At 38.8% G+C, this 17,322-nt stretch overlaps 1 protein-coding gene across 2 annotated transcripts in view; it reads left to right on the top strand.

Moving 5' to 3' along the window:
- The window catches only part of NAMPT (nicotinamide phosphoribosyltransferase), a 31,138-nt gene extending 16,571 nt beyond the window's left edge, over nt 1–14,567 (top strand). The window contains exons 5-12 of one of the 2 annotated variants that reach the window (XM_038153821.1): nt 314–472; nt 823–959; nt 2,758–2,983; nt 4,160–4,279; nt 6,791–6,808; nt 9,505–9,645; nt 9,792–9,926; nt 11,653–14,567. In XM_038153821.1, the coding sequence (XP_038009749.1) occupies nt 314–472; nt 823–959; nt 2,758–2,983; nt 4,160–4,279; nt 6,791–6,808; nt 9,505–9,645; nt 9,792–9,926; nt 11,653–11,766 (1,050 nt within the window). In that variant the 3' untranslated portion in view covers nt 11,767–14,567. The remainder of the gene's footprint in view (nt 1–313; nt 473–822; nt 960–2,757; nt 2,984–4,159; nt 4,280–6,790; nt 6,809–9,504; nt 9,646–9,791; nt 9,927–11,652) is intronic. The other variant, XM_038153822.1, reaches the window with a different exon arrangement.
- The last annotated feature ends 2,755 nt before the right edge of the window (nt 14,568–17,322 follow it).

Genomic DNA, 17,322 nt, shown 5'->3' with positions numbered 1-17,322 from the left:
TTTTTCTCCCCACCTGGCAAGGGATCATAATAATTGTACAGGAAATTCACAGCATTACTTTTATCCATAAAAAAGGAGGATGGGGGAGCTGTGTGTCAGTAGTTTACTAGTGATAACTCCTGAGAAGGTCAATACCTTGCCTACCTTATAAAGGCTAATTACTTAGGCCCTAAAGCAAGCTGTTGGAGGCACCAGTACTTTCTGAACAGGGAATGAAAATAAATAGACCTTTTCGTTCCTGATTAAATGCCAAGTGGGCATTGTCAAGCTCTTAACAAATATGCACCTAATATTATGATGGATTTTGTTTTAGACTATTCTTGTGCAGTCATGGTACCCAATCACAGTGGCTACAAACTCTAGAGAGCAGAAAAAGATTTTGGCCAAATATTTGCTGGAGACTTCAGGCAGCTTGGAAGGACTGGAATATAAACTGCATGACTTTGGCTACAGAGGAGTTTCTTCACAAGAGGTAAAACTGCTTGTCTTGCAATTTGAAAAGTCTGATTGTTCCTAACTGTGAAGAGTTGTAGATGTGTCTGTTAACCTCTGTGGCCCTGTTCTGCCCTGAAATTGTGAATGCACAGAGCCCTGTGTTTGGACTAAGTGTGGAGGGGGAGGTCTGGCAGGGGAGTGGGTACAATGTCTGAACTGTGAGCACAAGACTGGGAGAAGTTTTCTCTGTCTTCCCAGTGTAAGTGAATGAAGGGAATAGTGGTGAAGTGGGAATTGAGTCAGAGTCTTGCTGTTACAAACTAGTGCTGGGTGGTGACTGGAGGCTTCTGTATTTGGCATGGAGACTGACAGTTGCATCTTCTTCAGACTGCAGGAATAGGAGCTTCAGCTCACTTGGTGAACTTCAAAGGAACAGACACTGTAGCAGGAATTGCATTAATTAAAAAGTACTATGGTACAAAAGATCCAGTTCCAGGATATTCTGTTCCAGCTGCTGAACACAGGTAAGATACTAGTCTAAGCCTTTCTAAGAATAGCTTAACAAAATGTAATTCTTTTCTTACCCCTCTTTGTATCCAGAAATACATACAGTATTAGCCATGACTGATCCAGCTGTTGAAGCTGCAATTCTTTTCTGATGTCTCTGTATGTTCTAGGGGCATATAAGTAGCATGTTTGTTCTTAGCTATAAATGTATTTTAAATGTTTTTAGCTATAACCTTCTTATCAGTGTGTTTTTAGAATAAGCTTGAAGTTTTATAGTCTGTAGGTATTGAGGATTCAAATTATGAACTTCAAATTTTGTTTTAAGTATAAAATCATAAATTGACAAGCTCTGTGAGTTGCAGTTCTGGACTCTCACTGTTCATGTTCTCCCTGCAGAAGACTCAATTGCTCTCAAGCTTCCCTTCAGTATAACTTGTACTGGTAAATCCTTGCTGTATCACTAAGAATGGTGAATGAGTTTTTAAGTGTAAGGAAACTGATCTCAAACATTTGAGAGAGAGAGCTCTTACCTTTTTTCAAATCCATATCCTGTACAAGGTTGGGAGTGAATGCAAATCCTTGAATTTCAGTTGCGTGTCTACACACCGAAATGAGAATATAAAACAAGGTTGGCTGTGTGTTTCACAGTGAGCACAAAACCCAGTTAAATATTTACTATTGATTTTAAATAGTTGTTACTCACTTAGGATTGCAAGAAAGGCTTACATGAATAGCCCTTGCAGGGTAGTGGTCATCTTTAAAGCAGCACTGCATCATAGAACTTCTGTACCATTGCTGTAGTGCCACTCTAGAACTCCTGCCTGACCAATAGATGTGACAGTTTTTGTCTGAAATTTCTGATGATCAAAACTACTGTAAATTTTTTTTTGTAATGAAAGCGAAAAGAAGCACATGGAGTCAAGATCAAGTGTCTTTTGCACAGCACATTAAAGTGGTGGCATTACAGCAGAGAGCTTAAACTGCCCTTCCTAAAGTTTGCACCACCAAATGCAGACTGCAGTCACCAAGTTCATTCACAAAAAAGGTCTCATACAAGAGACCCACATTTTTGCAGAATTGTTTTACTATTCCACAACCTCCAGTACAAGGTGGTGTTGTGACCCTGGCGTGTCAGTAGGGCTCTTCTGAGACTGCACCAACCTCTGTGAAATAAAGTTTGTTTGTCTGCCTGCTACCATGATCTGGGACTTGGCCACACAGCGGATAATGCTGGAATTTTAAGGTAAAAATTCAATGCCCACTGACTCTTATGTTGTGCACGAGAGCGTTTTTAGGTCTTTGCACACAAGTTACTAAAATTGTTTATGTCAGCTGGTCTGAGCAGCTACTGCAGATCAACTGCATTAGTAATTTACTCCTGCTCTCAGCAGCTCTGGTTTATGTGCTCGCCTGTGGCCTTGTACCAAGGGTAATGTTCTGAGGTTCCTCTGGAGGACTGTTTGTATAAGTGAGAATATTCATCATATATCACTATTAAAAAAGAAAATAAACTCCGTTTTGTGCTTTAGGTTTTTCTAGCTCATAGTGAGGTGCTTTGTTCTCGACTTTCCATTTTGTAGCATGAAGTTGTCAGAGCAGATGTTCTTGCATCTGTAGTTCCCTAACTGTCCGAACTAAGTCTGTTTATTAAGTATATAGTGCATTTATAATCTGTGCAGCACAGAGCTGATAAGCACATAGTTTCTGCTGTCATGTAATCATACTGCTTATCATTGTCTTGAACTGTTGCTGGTAGGAAATAGCGGATGACATGTAAATGCAAGTCTAATATGAATTTTTCAATTGCTTTTGCAGTACCATAACAGCTTGGGGGAAAGATCATGAAAAAGATGCTTTTGAACACATAGTAACACAGTTTTCTTCAGTGCCTGTATCTGTGGTTAGTGACAGCTACGACATTTACAATGCTTGTGAAAAAATATGGGGTGATGACCTAAGGCATATAATTGAAGCCCGAAGTCCAGAGGCACCACTTATTATTAGACCAGATTCTGGGAATCCCCTTGACACTGTTCTAAAGGTAATCCTTTCTTGAAGCCATTTGTATACAAGATTGGAAGGGCAATTGTTTGTTTTTTTGTAATGACTGGCTAGCAAACATATAAGGCTCTAACTTGGTATGCATTGTATATATTTGATGCTGGCTAATTTGGACCTATAAAGAATGTAAATGTTTATTTCACTTCAGTATATGTATGGAAACTCTTTTGCAGTCCAAATAGTTTCATATTTTTCATCAATCCCATTCTTGCATATCGTTCTTGAAGGTTTTGCAAGTTACCAGTTTTGCTGATGTAGTGATGTTGGAATGCTTTCATAAAGAGAAACTTTTATCACTTAACAAATGAAATGGGAAACCATTTCAGTGCTAGTAAATGCCAGGTCAATAACAATTCTTACTACTAAGTTTAGCTCTCTTGGCATCCCATGTTAATGTAATTCATGATTTTGTGCTGTAAATACATGTGTAGCCCTCTTCTCTCTTTTATAAGATGTGCATTTAAGTCAGTGGCACTGACTCCACATTGAAAAATGCTTCTTGCCTTATTGCTCTTTAGAAAGCATAATGATTGTTTCAGTTTCATAATAAAAGCTGTTGATACCTCTGAATTTGAGTAACTGTCAGCACTGTCCAAGTCAGAAGGTAGGAGCAATGTAAGTTATTGGTACTCTATCAAATTAGACAGGTTTAACACTTTTTTTTTTTCCTTTGGGATAAGTGGCATATCACAAATAGGAACTCGGAGTCATCTTTCTCAGAGTTGATAAGAAAATCTCTTAGCTGAAGTGTTTCATTTAAAATATTTGTGGTTTACAAAATCATAAAAAACTTGAAAGCCTCATCCACCATCTTAAGGGAGGTCAAAAGAAGAGCAGGATCTTCAGCTGACACATTTAATAACAAAAAGTCACTTCAAGCAAAGGGAGAAAGGGTGGAAGCATGGTTCTGATTAGCTCTTGGGTGCAACTTCTTGAAGACCATATTGTCTGTGACTGCTTTAAGGGCTTCCACCACAATGGCTGGCATGCTTTTTTTTTTGTGTGTGGATAGATTTACAGCATGTTTATGTGGGTATATTTATGGACTTATTTAATTTTTTTAGAAAAAGCATGACTCAAATGTGGAAATTGTTTCTTTATTGGAATGGCAGGTTTTTATTTTAATTTTGAACTGTCTTCTTTCCCTTTTCAATAGGTCTTGGAGATCTTGGGGAAGAGGTTTCCCATTACAGAGAATTCAAAAGGCTATAAATTGTTGCCACCGTATCTCAGAGTTATTCAAGGGGATGGTGTGGATATCAACACGTTGCAAGAGGTAGGAGATCCTGTTCATGTGTCAGGGTGACACTGATAAGGTTGATATTTAATCTGGACTCTGTTACAACTAGTGAGATGTTGCAGCAGACCGCTGACCCCACCTCTGCCCTTCATTCCAGACACTGGCAGTGATATCATTATGCATAAAACAAATTCATTAATACTCCACAGGAAATTATTAAGATGCATAAAAAACCCTAAAAGGCATTTTCTGATCCCCCTGTTGCAAGCCTTCTCTTCCCACTGTCTCTCCTTTTGTTTGCTTTCATCATGCTTGTCAAGTCTCATTGAGATCAAAATCTGGCAGTGTTTGGTCATCTCATTGATTCTGAGGCACACTGCATGATCACTGTGCTGCAGCAGTAGTAATTAACTGGTTTGCCTCATTAGTTATGTACCTTCTGAAGTCTGCTTGTCCTCACGTATTGAAGGTGTAGCTTTGAAGGAGATTTTTTAAAACCTAGGGTAAGGAAAGCAAGTTCCTTGATCGAGCAACTGGTGGACTAAGGATTCGTTGAAAAGCCTGAAAGTATGTGTAAAAGATTAGGCTATAATCTGAGTCAAAATTGCCATTTTACTGAGACATAAATTATTTAGTAAATTCTGCATGCTTGAAATAAGTCATAAATTCACCACTATTGACTAGAGCTAGGTACTAGGTAATACAATATGGCTGTAAAGGTGTAGACTGCAGCAACTACAGATGGCAAAGGGAAGAGGATTGGACTTGGTCTGGTTTGTCTTTCATCTTCAGCTGTATTAGAGTTCAAAACCAGAAATAAGTTGAATTAAGATTAATTTTACTTTAATTTTTGACACTTGTCTGAGCTTTCTAGACTTGACCCATCATTAGGTTCTTCTCAAAAAAGCTGACTTTTGCTGCTTCTCAAAATTAAGGGAGGTATCAGTTTGGGGTTTTAGTTAGTCTGAAACCATCTGCATGTCTAACATGGGCACATAATGTGAACCTCAATGACAGAGCTCAGATTTGTCACTCAGATCCCTAGAGAGCAGTTAATACTGAGATTGTAATCTGATAGACCAACTGTAGTGCAGTCATGCTCTGCAGTTTTTTTCCCCCTCCAACAGCCTTTAAAGTAAATTCTATTCTATTTTTTTGTCCCATGTGGCTTTTTGAGAATGTACAGCTATGCTAATGTGCTTAACATAACACAAGCATGAGAGGTTCCAGTAGCTGGGAACAGAGCCTAATCGTTAGATAGCAGGGAAGACACTCTGTTAAAGACAGCAAAACCCACACAGAAGAAACATTTCTGCTAGTTCTGAGCAGCAATCTAGCAGGGCTCATGCCTGTGTTAGGCAAGTATGTTATGGTTTAGATTTTCATGAGTTGTGAGAGGACAGAAACTGGACTATTTTTTTTTTGTAAGGAACTCTGGTTGCTTTTTCTAAGTTATACTAACCAAAATTCAAGGATGTCATAGAGCATCAATTCTAATTAAACATTAAAGCAAGTATTTAAAAATCTCTGCACTAGAGTGAAAAATGCTCTACTCTCCAAGTTCTAAATAGAGCAGTAAAACAATTGCAACAGCTAATGGGAGAGAATGAGAGGAGAATTAGCAATCCTTGGTTCGGGTGATCTGCCTGTTTATATATTTGCTTTATGAAGCTGTAATGGATTATGAAACACCTACCTGTAACATGTAATGAAAGAGAGCAGAAGATCCAGTTCCCCAAGACATACAGAGCAGACAGGTCACTGCTGCCCAGTGGCATCTTCTCATTTCTTTCTGACTCAAATCTTGCTGTGCCTCCTGTCATTGAACCACTAGCTGTTAAAAGAATTTAGAACCCATGTGTAGCAGCAAACTAGCTCAGCCAAAAGGGGATCACTTTTATGGTTTAGTGAATTAAATTGTATCCCAGAAAGGGGCTAATACTCGCCAGCACTATACAGAAGAAAACAAACTTGTTTTGAGCTGGGAGAAATGGGCAGGAAGGAAAGTGACACTTTTCCATTTGACAGCAGCAAATTAGATTGGAGCAAAATGACCATGATTTTGCAACCTAATTTTAGTTTTATTTAAATATCTTGAATCTCTTCATCCTTTTATATCAGCAAACCCCAGGTTTTACCATGCTGACTTTTAGAAGATTGTATAATAGCATAACATTTAAAAAAATCCCTAAAACAACAACCAAAACCCAAAATAAAACAACCCACCAAAACCAAACCAACACTGAAGTATAATTAATTCTTTTCCAAAAGGAGCTTACATGAACAAATACAAATGTATCACTGTGGCCATCTTTTCCCCCCCCTCTTGTAGTCTGTGCAAATTTTTATTCCAAGTATTCTGTATCAGCTTTCAATTCTAGGCATGATTTATTGTTACAGATCAGATGAAAGGTAATGGGTACAGTAGGAAAGGCTAAAATGGGTAATGACCAATAGTCTGGTTTAGCTATCCAAAGTAGCTGAAACAACAATATAGAAAACAACTCAAGAGTATAAACTGGATTTTAAAATTCTTTGTTTTAATAGGGGATGCTGGTAGAACAGGTAAGGAAACTTTTTTGACTTTCTTTGCATTTTCACTTTTAAAAATCATTCCAATCTGCTAACTCCACACTTTCAAAGGATTTTCTTTGAACATTCAATTTCCAGATGTCTTTAAATTTTTATACAAGATTAATCCTCTAATCTGGAGTCACAGTTCATGTATTAATCATGCTCATAATGGCCAGAGGAAGATGGTGAAAACTTTGACGCCTGGTTTGTTCTCCCTGTATAGGTTTGAAAGTATGAAGCAAAAAATTCTTCTGTATTGTTTTCCTTTGGGAGAGGCTTCAGTTGTTTCAGATCTCTCCCTTTTCTTCTTCCCTTTAACCACTGCTGTTTGCCATCTCTTCTCCATACCTGAGGAAGTAATAGTAATACCTGGGCCTCGGCTGTGGTCTTTCAGCTTAGTCTGGATTTCCCTTGCCCTCCTCACCAGACAAAGTTCAGTCTGAGAAAGGAAGTCCCTTGAGAGAGTGGAAAGCCAGAAGCCAGTTCTTCACCCAGAGTAAGTGAGGAGTTGTGCCTGTAGCGTGAGATGAGCAAGCCATCTGTAAATGAGAGCAGGAACACGAGCTGGAAGGGGGTTCACCTTTCTTCTCGCCCAGGCACGAGGGTTAAGCAGCCATGGCCCAGCTCTGCTGTGCTTGCACTAACATCTGTTAACCTGCAGCCATCCATTAACTTGAGGCCTCAGCAGGGCGTGCCTTGGTGTAGGATGTTGTTTACAGCAGGCAGTTGTTACCTTGCAGGTGTGTTCAGGTGAGTTCAGTGTCATTCCTGGCCTTTGCAGCTGCTCAGTGAGGTGAGCAGAGCACACTGGCTCGTGCTTGGCCAGCAGTTCCCATAGCTTCAGGCTTGCTCGGGGTCTGCACAGAACCAGAGGCCACGTGGAGTTTACCTGTATTTACTCTTTAAAAGACAGCACAGATAAGTAGAGTCTGTATCCAGGCCCAGTTAAATCTCATTTCTTATGGCTCCACTGGGCATTGTTCTCAAGTAGAAGGTATGCAAAATACCATTTCTTACCCTTCCTTTGTCAGCTTTAGTTACTTTTGAGGTACTTAAAGGAGAATTTAATTAATTTCAGTTGTTTATCTTCCCTGAGTACCTCTCCTGACTGCTTCCAGGAGAGTCTAATTGCCTGAAAATAAAGATAACTTTTGCTCTTGTTCACTGAGAGTGTATGATATCTACTGCTAAAATCCACAGGACTGTCACGTTTTTAAGAGGGCATTTGTTCAGGATACAAAGCTTTCAAAGGGTTCTCTCAGGTAGAAGTCATGGTGGTAGAGCTTGAGATTTACTTTTGCTTGACTTGCTGAGTGAGGCTGAGTAAGTTGGTACCACTGGAATGATGGAAACTCACTGATAAGATTTCTCCTGGGGAGTTTTGACAGGAGTGTAGTGGGAAGGTGTTCCCAGCATGCCTGAGAAGGTGATGGCTCTGCTGCCCACGTGTCCTGTTGACTGGCCTCTGTCAGGCATTCAGACTGAGACTATCCGTGAAGATAGTCTGCCTGTGACTAAGTGCATAAACTACATTACTAGTGTCCTCTTTTGTTTACTCTACCAGTTTGTTACAGTCTGAAATTGGAATTGTGTTTTCCATTTTTTTCTCCCCTCTTACAAGCTTTAGCTGTCCCTTAAAAAAGCAGCTTGACATCAGTAGCTCCTGAAACAGTCCTGTTCAGTGTTACTCTGGCATTTCTTCTTGATGCAGGGCACTAAGATTGCCCAAAATATTACCAGATTTCTGACTATGCTGATTTTTGAAACTCTGCTTTTTTCCCCATAGATTGTTTTTCCATTCTGCTTCTTGCCTTCCTGTTTTTCTGGATGGATGGTACTTTGCCATCTCACCCACTTTGGTTTTCTCACCTGCTTTTGATAGTAAAAATGTTAGAAGAGAGTTTGACCTCCTGTTCTGTCAGGAGGGGCTGTAGCCATCATTTCAGGCTGTCATAAGAGCAACAGGTCAGGGAAACAAATCTTGGCCCTTTATGAGCATGACTAAATGAGCACCCATTGCTCCAGGCTAGAGGATGTCACATTGGTCAGGGTAGAATCAGGGTGGAGGGAAATGATACAGTCACTTTTACCTCCACTCCTGGTAGCTGCACAGTTCACATTGATCTGTACCTGCTGGAGAAGGTGGCAAAGCAAACTCTGTGAGCAGTTTTATGTATTTTCATTTCCCATCTTTGTCTGGAGTAAGATCAGCAAGTTCAATGAGATTTTGGGAGAATTGCTCTGTTCAAGTCATTGTTTAGGGAGGGTAATAACTTTCTGGAGTAGAGCAGGATGGCTGCGCTGTCTCAGGATACAGACTCTGCTGCCAGATCTTTCCATAATTCTGAGAAATTGGAAGGCTCTGAAGTACTCCCATGAAGTCTTTGATTTTCTGTAGAGCTCTGTTTCTCTGGGCATTGCAGCACTGTGCCACCTGTGTTTGGAAAGTATACGTGCTGGCCTGGAAATTGTGTTACAGCAAAAGCTTTCCAGTTCCACACTGGAGCTGTAAATAGAAATGCAAACAGGGTCCCAAGTATTGATCAAATTATTGCATACATCTCCTGGAAACTGAATGTTAGTTGGCTTAATTGTCTGTAAAAGCATCTTGCTTAAGTAGTATATTTTTATAGGAAAATAGCGTCGCCTAAAAGCATGCTCCATCATAATTTTCTTTTCTTTATTAGATTGTGGAGGGAATGAAGAAGAATAAATGGAGTATTGAGAACATTGCCTTTGGATCTGGTGGAGCTTTGTTGCAGAAACTAACCAGAGACCTCTTAAACTGTTCCTTCAAATGTAGTTACGTGGTGACCAACGGCCTTGGGGTATGTCTCTGTACAGCTTCTACCCCTCTGCTTTCTGGAGAGGCCTCCCCATTTGAAAACCTATTTGACATTTCCTGTTACGTTACCACCATCTGCTTTAGGTCCCACAAGGCCCTTTCCTCCTAAAAAAATCCTCTTCATTTTAGATAAATGTCTTCAAAGATCCTGTAGCCGATCCCAACAAAAGGTCCAAGAAAGGACGGCTGTCATTGCACAGGACACCGGCTGGAGAGTATGTGACACTTGAGGAGGGCAAGGGAGATCTTGAAGAGTATGGACAGGTATGAATTTTCAAAATCTATTGCATCATTCTTCATGCAAAAATAGACAAAAAAGGCAGGTTATAACTTAATTTCAGAATTTATTTTTGATCTGTCATTTTGTTCAACTCCCATCTTATTGTCTCAAAAATGGCCTCAGTACCAAACTTGGTAGCAGCAGAATGTTAGAGTGACAGTAGAATGTTCAGGCTTTACAATTGCAAATCTTTCTCGTTTTTCTCTTCAGAAACACGAGAACATTACCCCTTTTTCTCAAAACTAAAGTCTCAGTGTTGCAGAGTATATACTGGCCAGGTAGTTTTGTTTGGCCAATATTGCACAATTTGAGTAGTGACCCTAGCTGGAGGTGGAACAGCTGTAACTGCTTTAGCAAGAGTGTAACTTTAGTTACAGCTGTAACTGAAATGTGTTTCCGCTTCCCCACTGAGATATATTTTTAAAATAGTTCATTCAGGAGTTAATGCTCTGTACACAGAGTTATTCCACAGTTCTTAAAGATGTACATTTAAACCAGGAATTCAGTTTCCCTGTGAATTCTTTGCAATTGCAAAATGGAATGCCATTTCCATGAAATAAGCACAAACTTTATGCCAATCTCAGGCTTTCTTGATGTCTTGTGTTTCAGCATCGAACAAGGAATCATTAAACTGCATGCTGAGTCTCTTCCCAAGTTGAGGACTGAAAATAAGTTGTCAAATTGCACTTCTGCTTTTAGAAGTTGAAAATTTTCTGATATACAGCAGCTGTTTTTGTACTACTGGGCAGAGGGTACATAACTGTAAGCCTAAAACTTAGATCTCTGAGAAATTTCAAGATAAAAAATCTTGAGTTACACACACTGAAGATATTATGCCCTGGACACAAAGATCTTATATAAATTTGAAACATTTTCTATGCACATAATCCTGTACTTATGTTAATTATGAACATTCATATATATGTAGAGGGAAGTACCTAATGGTGAGAAATATCTTCAACATAAGCTACAAGACTTTGGATCTGAAATTAGGCAATATTAGTCCCTTCATTTTTGTCAGGTGAAATTATTGATTAAAAGTTTTTGGTCCCAGGAAATTAGGGAGGGTCATTGGTGTGGTACCAGTTCTGAGGCTCCCTGGAAATGACAGGGAAATGTACCTTTTTGTGGGCCCATTTCTCTAAAGCCACAGGTCCTTGCAGTAGGTCAGCAAATGCAGGGAGTGCTCAGTCAGTCAGGACAGGAATGCTGTGCTGACTTTTCTTGCCAGCTGGGCTCATTGCCCTTCCAGTGTGCTGTGTGCAAGCCTGTCCTGATGCCTGTCCTGATATGCTGTTTTACAAAATATATGAATAAAAGGCACCGTGAAGAAGGATTTTTTTTTTTTCTAGAGGAAAAAAATACTTCATTTAAACCTCTATAATTGAATTGTATTTGACTGGTTGTGTGTCATGTTTCTTACAAACTGCTCTAGCAAGGTATATTTAGTGTGTATTTTGCTTTGGCCAGGTGTAGATACCACACTCAAGGGACTGGTCAGCACAAAGCTGCTGTCTGTGCACAGGATGACCCAAGCCCTTTCTTCCCTGTAAACATTAGTGAAAGGTGTCAGAAAAAGTTGTAAAGATTTAGTATCTTGACAGTCTAAATTTCCAGCTTTATCAGGCTGGATTTTTTGTGCTTGCTTTAGAGTTTGTGTAACCCGTGTTTGCCAAATCGCTCTTGCTAACACAGTGGTGTTTCTTGCAGGACCTGCTTCACACTGTATTTAAGAATGGAAAGGTAACAAAGTCCTATTCATTTGATGAAGTCAGACAAAATGCCAGGCTGAAGAACAGTGAATTACAGACGGCATCTCACTAAGTTCCATTCCATGTCTGTGTATGTGTGTGTAACTAGTTCGTACTGCATAGCTGCTGGTTTATTGTACAAATTTGTGTGTTTGTGTTTTATGACATTGTAGCCAAATTATTTGTTGGTTTATGGACATACTGCCGTATATTTGCCAGTCTTTAGAAGATGAAATCAGGAAATGGTACTTACCTTGTAAAACATATTTAATGCTGAAGTGTGCTTTTTAGGGCCCTTTGCCAGTAGTGATTCAATCTGGTATTGATCTTTCCACAAATGAGACAGAGCTGCGAAACTTTTTTATATATAACAGAATATCACAAAATGGATTTACATAAAATTATCATGATTGCTTTATGTTTATATTTAACTTGTATTTTTGTACAAACAGATTGTGTAAAATATATTTAAAGTTTCAATAATTAAGTCTTTCCAACTTTTCATAATTTTTATGAGCACAGAATTTCAAGAAAATATTCAGTGGGGGGGAATCCATTGCCTTTTGTCCATTAATCAGCAAATAAAACATGGCCTTAAAAGTTTGTTGTGACATTGTTCCATTTGACAACTAAATCAGGACTCGTATCTCCTTAAGATCCCATAGAGTTGCTGACCTCACCATTTCTTGTAGTTGTCTGTATTAGTAAATCTGCATTAAACAAAATTACTGTTCTTTCTAGAAGGTTTAGGTTTTACTGACCTTGCTGGCACAGTAAGGTGTGTAAGTGAAATGCCAAATTTGAAAGGATTCTCTACTGCAACTTAACTTGCCAAGTCTATCCCACTTGGTATATGCACCTCAATATTTTAAGAGTAAAGTTTTTAAGAGATCTCCTCTTCCACTATAGAATATATGTGTAAAATACTGAAAAACGGAAGCGGTGTATTTTAAAGTAATTACACTTCTGGGTTTATTTTTCATATACTGTAAGTGACATGAATTTAAAGCAAAATACTGGACTGGGTAGTGCACTTTTTTACTTTTTTGTATTTTTTTCATTGCTTTGCCTTTTATCAGATTGGATGTTAAATTGTAAAAATGTTTAACTATTTTTGTTACAACTTTAATAAAAGTATGCTAGCCAAACTCCTACATGAATGGCAGACCTGTTTCCCCTTCTTGCCCCATCCCTTTGGGGTGAGATGGGGCTTTTATTTTGCAGAGGATAACTGTAAAACAATGCGTTTTGAGAGATACTTTTGAATTGTCTGCACTTGATTGTATTTGCTCTCTGCATATGCTTGATGTAAGTATCTGCTGGAAAATGAAACTGTTGAGGATTTTATTTGAGAAGCTATGTAGTAACCTCTGAAATATTTGATAGTACTGTAGGATGGCTCTCACTAGAAAAGTACCTCCCTTACTTAAAGACAAAAAACAACAGCAAAAAGCAAACAGTTCCTGTTCTGCTGGCAATCAGCTATCAGCCAATTGCTTAATGTACTGATGTAATTAATGCTTCTAATTAGTAGATGATGTTACTGGAAAATGTTAAAGCCTAAGCTAATTTAAGCCTACAAAATTTTATAAAACGTGCTTTTAAAGGAAGACTGAAAAGCCATACTTCATTGTTGTTACTCTCTCACCAAAAAGGGCCGCATCGAGGCATCCATAATGTTTCCAGGGTTTGTGGTTAAGAGGTTTATGCCCAGTCTCAATAGTTCTTGTTAATAAAAACCTGTTTTTCACTTGTAGTGTATGTAATTATACATTTAAGTGATGTATTGTTTCAAGAATAGTGTTTTAGTAAAACTCTAAATGCTGACCTTTCACGCTAAGGAACTGCCTTCCCTTAGCTATTAATTATATGGTTTGGTTTTGGCCCATAAAGATTTTGAATCTGGCCTTAGGATCAGTAGCAGGTAAATAGTACAGAGCCTATTTCACTCCTCCACGTGTGTACTAGGGAATTTTATGATGTATGGTTTAAAAAACAATAAAGTAAATGCTGCTTTCATTCTGTACCAATAAAAATTTTGATAACTATTGACTACCCATAACTGATATTTTTGTACTTGAGAACTGAGGATATACTGTGGAAGCACTGTTTTCATGTGTACCATGAAATACATTATAATTGTTCAGTATTGTCTAAAACTTTTCAGCTTATTAGTTGGAAACTCAAAGCAAATTCTCTACTTGTGCATGTCACTTTCAGAAAGTTGTAATGTCACTCATTTTATTAAATGTTAATAACTTTAAAAGGGGAGGGGAAAAAAGAAAAACACCTGGTGCTATTCAGACCTGAACACTTGTCTCTTTGTGTTTGGCAGTTTGACATTCTGGGCATCAAGGAGTTGACAGAAATTACTGCAGTGCTTGAACCATACAATATCCTAATTCTTCCACATGAAAGCAAACAGCATGTTTGTTTGCTTTAAATTACTAGATTTGTAGTCATTGATATATTTTAATTATCCCCATTTCATAATATAATACAGTATTTGTACTTAAAAATAGGAATTGGGAATTTTGTGTTTAATACTCTGATTTGTAACCATATTTAGTGTAAGAAATGGATTTTGTAAGACTATTTTTTTCCTTCGGCTGCATGATTATAAAAAAAAAAGATACTTTTTTGGTACTTTGAAAGATCTGAGGAGAGAACAGAAGAGTACTTAACTGTTTGATTTGCCAAAATCAAAACAAAGCTTAAACAGTTCTTTTCTTATAGGTTTTTACATTCCTTCTTGTTTAGTGAAGAATAAATATTCCTCACTTAAATCCTCTGTTAAAGTAATTTTAATGTACTTGGCATCAAATACCAGTATGTAATACACATGGAAATAAAGTTTAGTTCTGGCAGTGAAAATCATAGCCATCTGACTGTGTCTTAAAGTTCTGCTGTTGGGCATCAGATGCCATCCTGTGCTCTTTGTTGCCAAACACAGGCCAGAGCAGGGCTGTGCTGGCATTGCATTCCTTTAAGGAGAGCTGCTCAGCTGCCTCACAGACAGCTGGGCTTAAATTTACAACCAGCTCAATTCTAGAGAAGAGAAAGCAAACTGAGCTCTTTTTCTTGTTTAGGGCGTGTGTGTGTGGTTTTGGGGATTTGGTTTGGTTTTTGGGGGTTTTTTCCCTTTTTTGTGTGTGTGTGTCTGTGTGAGTACATCTGTATTTCATCATTTTTGTCTGTGTTGAAAAGTGAAGCACTTGGTTTTGAATTTGAGATGAGAAATTATCCTCTATATATGACCTAATCCTTTCTCAAATAAAGTTTCATTATTTTGACTTTGAAGTCACTAGAATGCTTGTCTAAAGGCAAATTAACCATCAGTGTTGCATCCTTCAGTTCACTGCAGCACTGTGAAAAATAATGTCAGCTCTGTAGCTGATGAGAGAGGGCTCAGAGAGTCCTTTGGACAGGATTTTTGTGACTAGAAGTTACACTTTAATTCCTGCATGGCTAAGTTGCAGCAGGCAGAGTCCCAGCGGGAATGTGTCAGTAAGGGTGGGTAAGGCACCTCCTGTAATCCTATCACCATTTGTTGCTGCTCCCTTCAGCCCTTGCTGTAGAAAGGGGCTCTTGTAGCCCACAATAATGCTTGAATGGAAGGGTTCTGTTCCATGATTTACAGAGAGCACACACAGCCCAAGTGCCAGGCAGGCTCCTCTGCCTCCTTTGCACGGAGTTAGAACCCGGGAGCTCCAGCAGTGCTGATTTCCTCACTCCTGGCAGCCTTTGTACAAGTGCCTTATTTATGCCCCCCAATCCTACTGTAACAATTAAAATTGTAACTGAGCTGAGCTGCTTGAGGCAGGGACTGTGAGGGTGCTTTGGTGTGATGGTGATTGAATCTCTGCCTGAGTCCCATCAGGGTCCTGTAGGTGCCCATCTCCATCAAATTTGTAAACATCTGAGTGAGAGATCATCCTCTTAAACCTGATGAATAGGGGCTTTATGTGGAGAACCACATGCCTTCTAAATTACCAGGTGATAAGGAAATAATGAGATTAAAGATGCTTTGTAAAGTCATGCTTACTGAAATCACAGTTGCTAACCATGGATGTTATGTTCTTGGGGGGTTTTCCTGTTGTACTGACAGCACAGCTGATCTTGGTAATGATTTTAAAACACCCTTCACAGAACAACATTTGGTTTTAATTAATCAAAAGGGCTGAAAAGCACTTAGCAATAGAGTATTTCCAAAAAGTATTTTACTGTGGCACCATATTTTGTTGAAAGGTAGCCTGATGTCTGGTGTAATACAATCCAGAGCAATCCAGAAGATATGGGAGTGAAGTCAGCAGGAGTCTTCTCAAGTAACATATTTTGTTCCATATAATTTCCTTACTAGTCTTTGCATGAGTACTCCTAATTGCTTTTTGAACAGAATTTCTAGAATTTTCAAGTTATGGTGAGGTTTCCTGGCACCAGAATGGCAATATTCTCTCCTGCTTCTGGCTGGAGTAGAGGTCTTTTAAGGACAGATAAGGAGCCATCATGCCTCTAGCAAGGTTTTTACTTCCCTCTTACACAACTCTTCTCAGTTCAAGGGCAAATTTATTGTTTGTTTACCATTGAGAAAAAAAAAACAACTCAGTAAATTTGGGTTGTATAACTCCTTTTTTCCCCCCGCAGTTTAGTTTATATAGAAATCAATCCAAGATATTTCACAGGATCACTACATAAATTTACAAGAGCCTACTCTAATTTTTAGTATATGTATTTATGCTTCATTGATAACTTGTTAGATCTGAGGATCTGATTCTTGGTAGTTGATCCAATGCTCATGTCAAGTAATCACACTGCATATAGCCAGGTAATTATAAATTGCTGAAAATGGCTTCAGAATCTTCATATAATTACAGTACTTAAGAAATTCAGGTGGGTAGATAAAGGATGCTTGGAAGGCTCTGAGGGCTGGACATTTTTACTTCTTTGTCATTAATTTTGGTTATTAATGTAGCTATTTAAAGCTTCCACGTCATCTCTTGTAGGAAACTTGTTTTATGATGTCTGAGTACTCTTATCATCAATATATTAGTGTAAGTAATACATTTGTCAAACAAACTGCATGGACTCTGAACCTTATCTCTTGTAAGGTAAAGGGAAGATCTTCAGCCTCAAGCTTAATTCCCTTTCCTGCAAACAGGAGAAGAAATGAGCTGTTTTCTTCAGCCTTTGGGACATGCTTTCCTCAGCTTCCTGGTAAAGAACAAGGCTGCTGTGCTCTTCCCTCTCAAGGAAGTTTTCCCTATTCCAAAAGATGCCACCCTCTTTTAAGCATAAGGAATTGCAGCTCGTTGTTGGATGTGTCAGAAGGATGACATACCCCAGCAATTTAAGAGGATAATCTCTGGGTGAAATGGCTTTGGGTGGAGATATATCTGTAAGTCACAGAAAGGTCATTCAGACCATGGCAACTAATCTCCCTCTGGTGGGGGTGCCTCCCTGCCATTTCTGCCTCAGCTGAGCAGGTTCAAGTCTATCCTGTAATCTGCTGTGAAAACATTGAGTCTGTTCAACCAAAACAAAGTGTTGCCAGGCCCCTGTGATTACAAAGCAGTGGTCTGTTAATGTGCCCCAGTCTAACCTTAATCCATTTTTCAAGCCTTGTATCTTG

Source organism: Motacilla alba, chromosome 1A (genome assembly GCF_015832195.1).
Source record: "Motacilla alba alba isolate MOTALB_02 chromosome 1A, Motacilla_alba_V1.0_pri, whole genome shotgun sequence".
NCBI lineage: Eukaryota > Metazoa > Chordata > Aves > Passeriformes > Motacillidae > Motacilla > Motacilla alba.
This window is presented reverse-complemented; position numbering and strand designations above follow the sequence as displayed.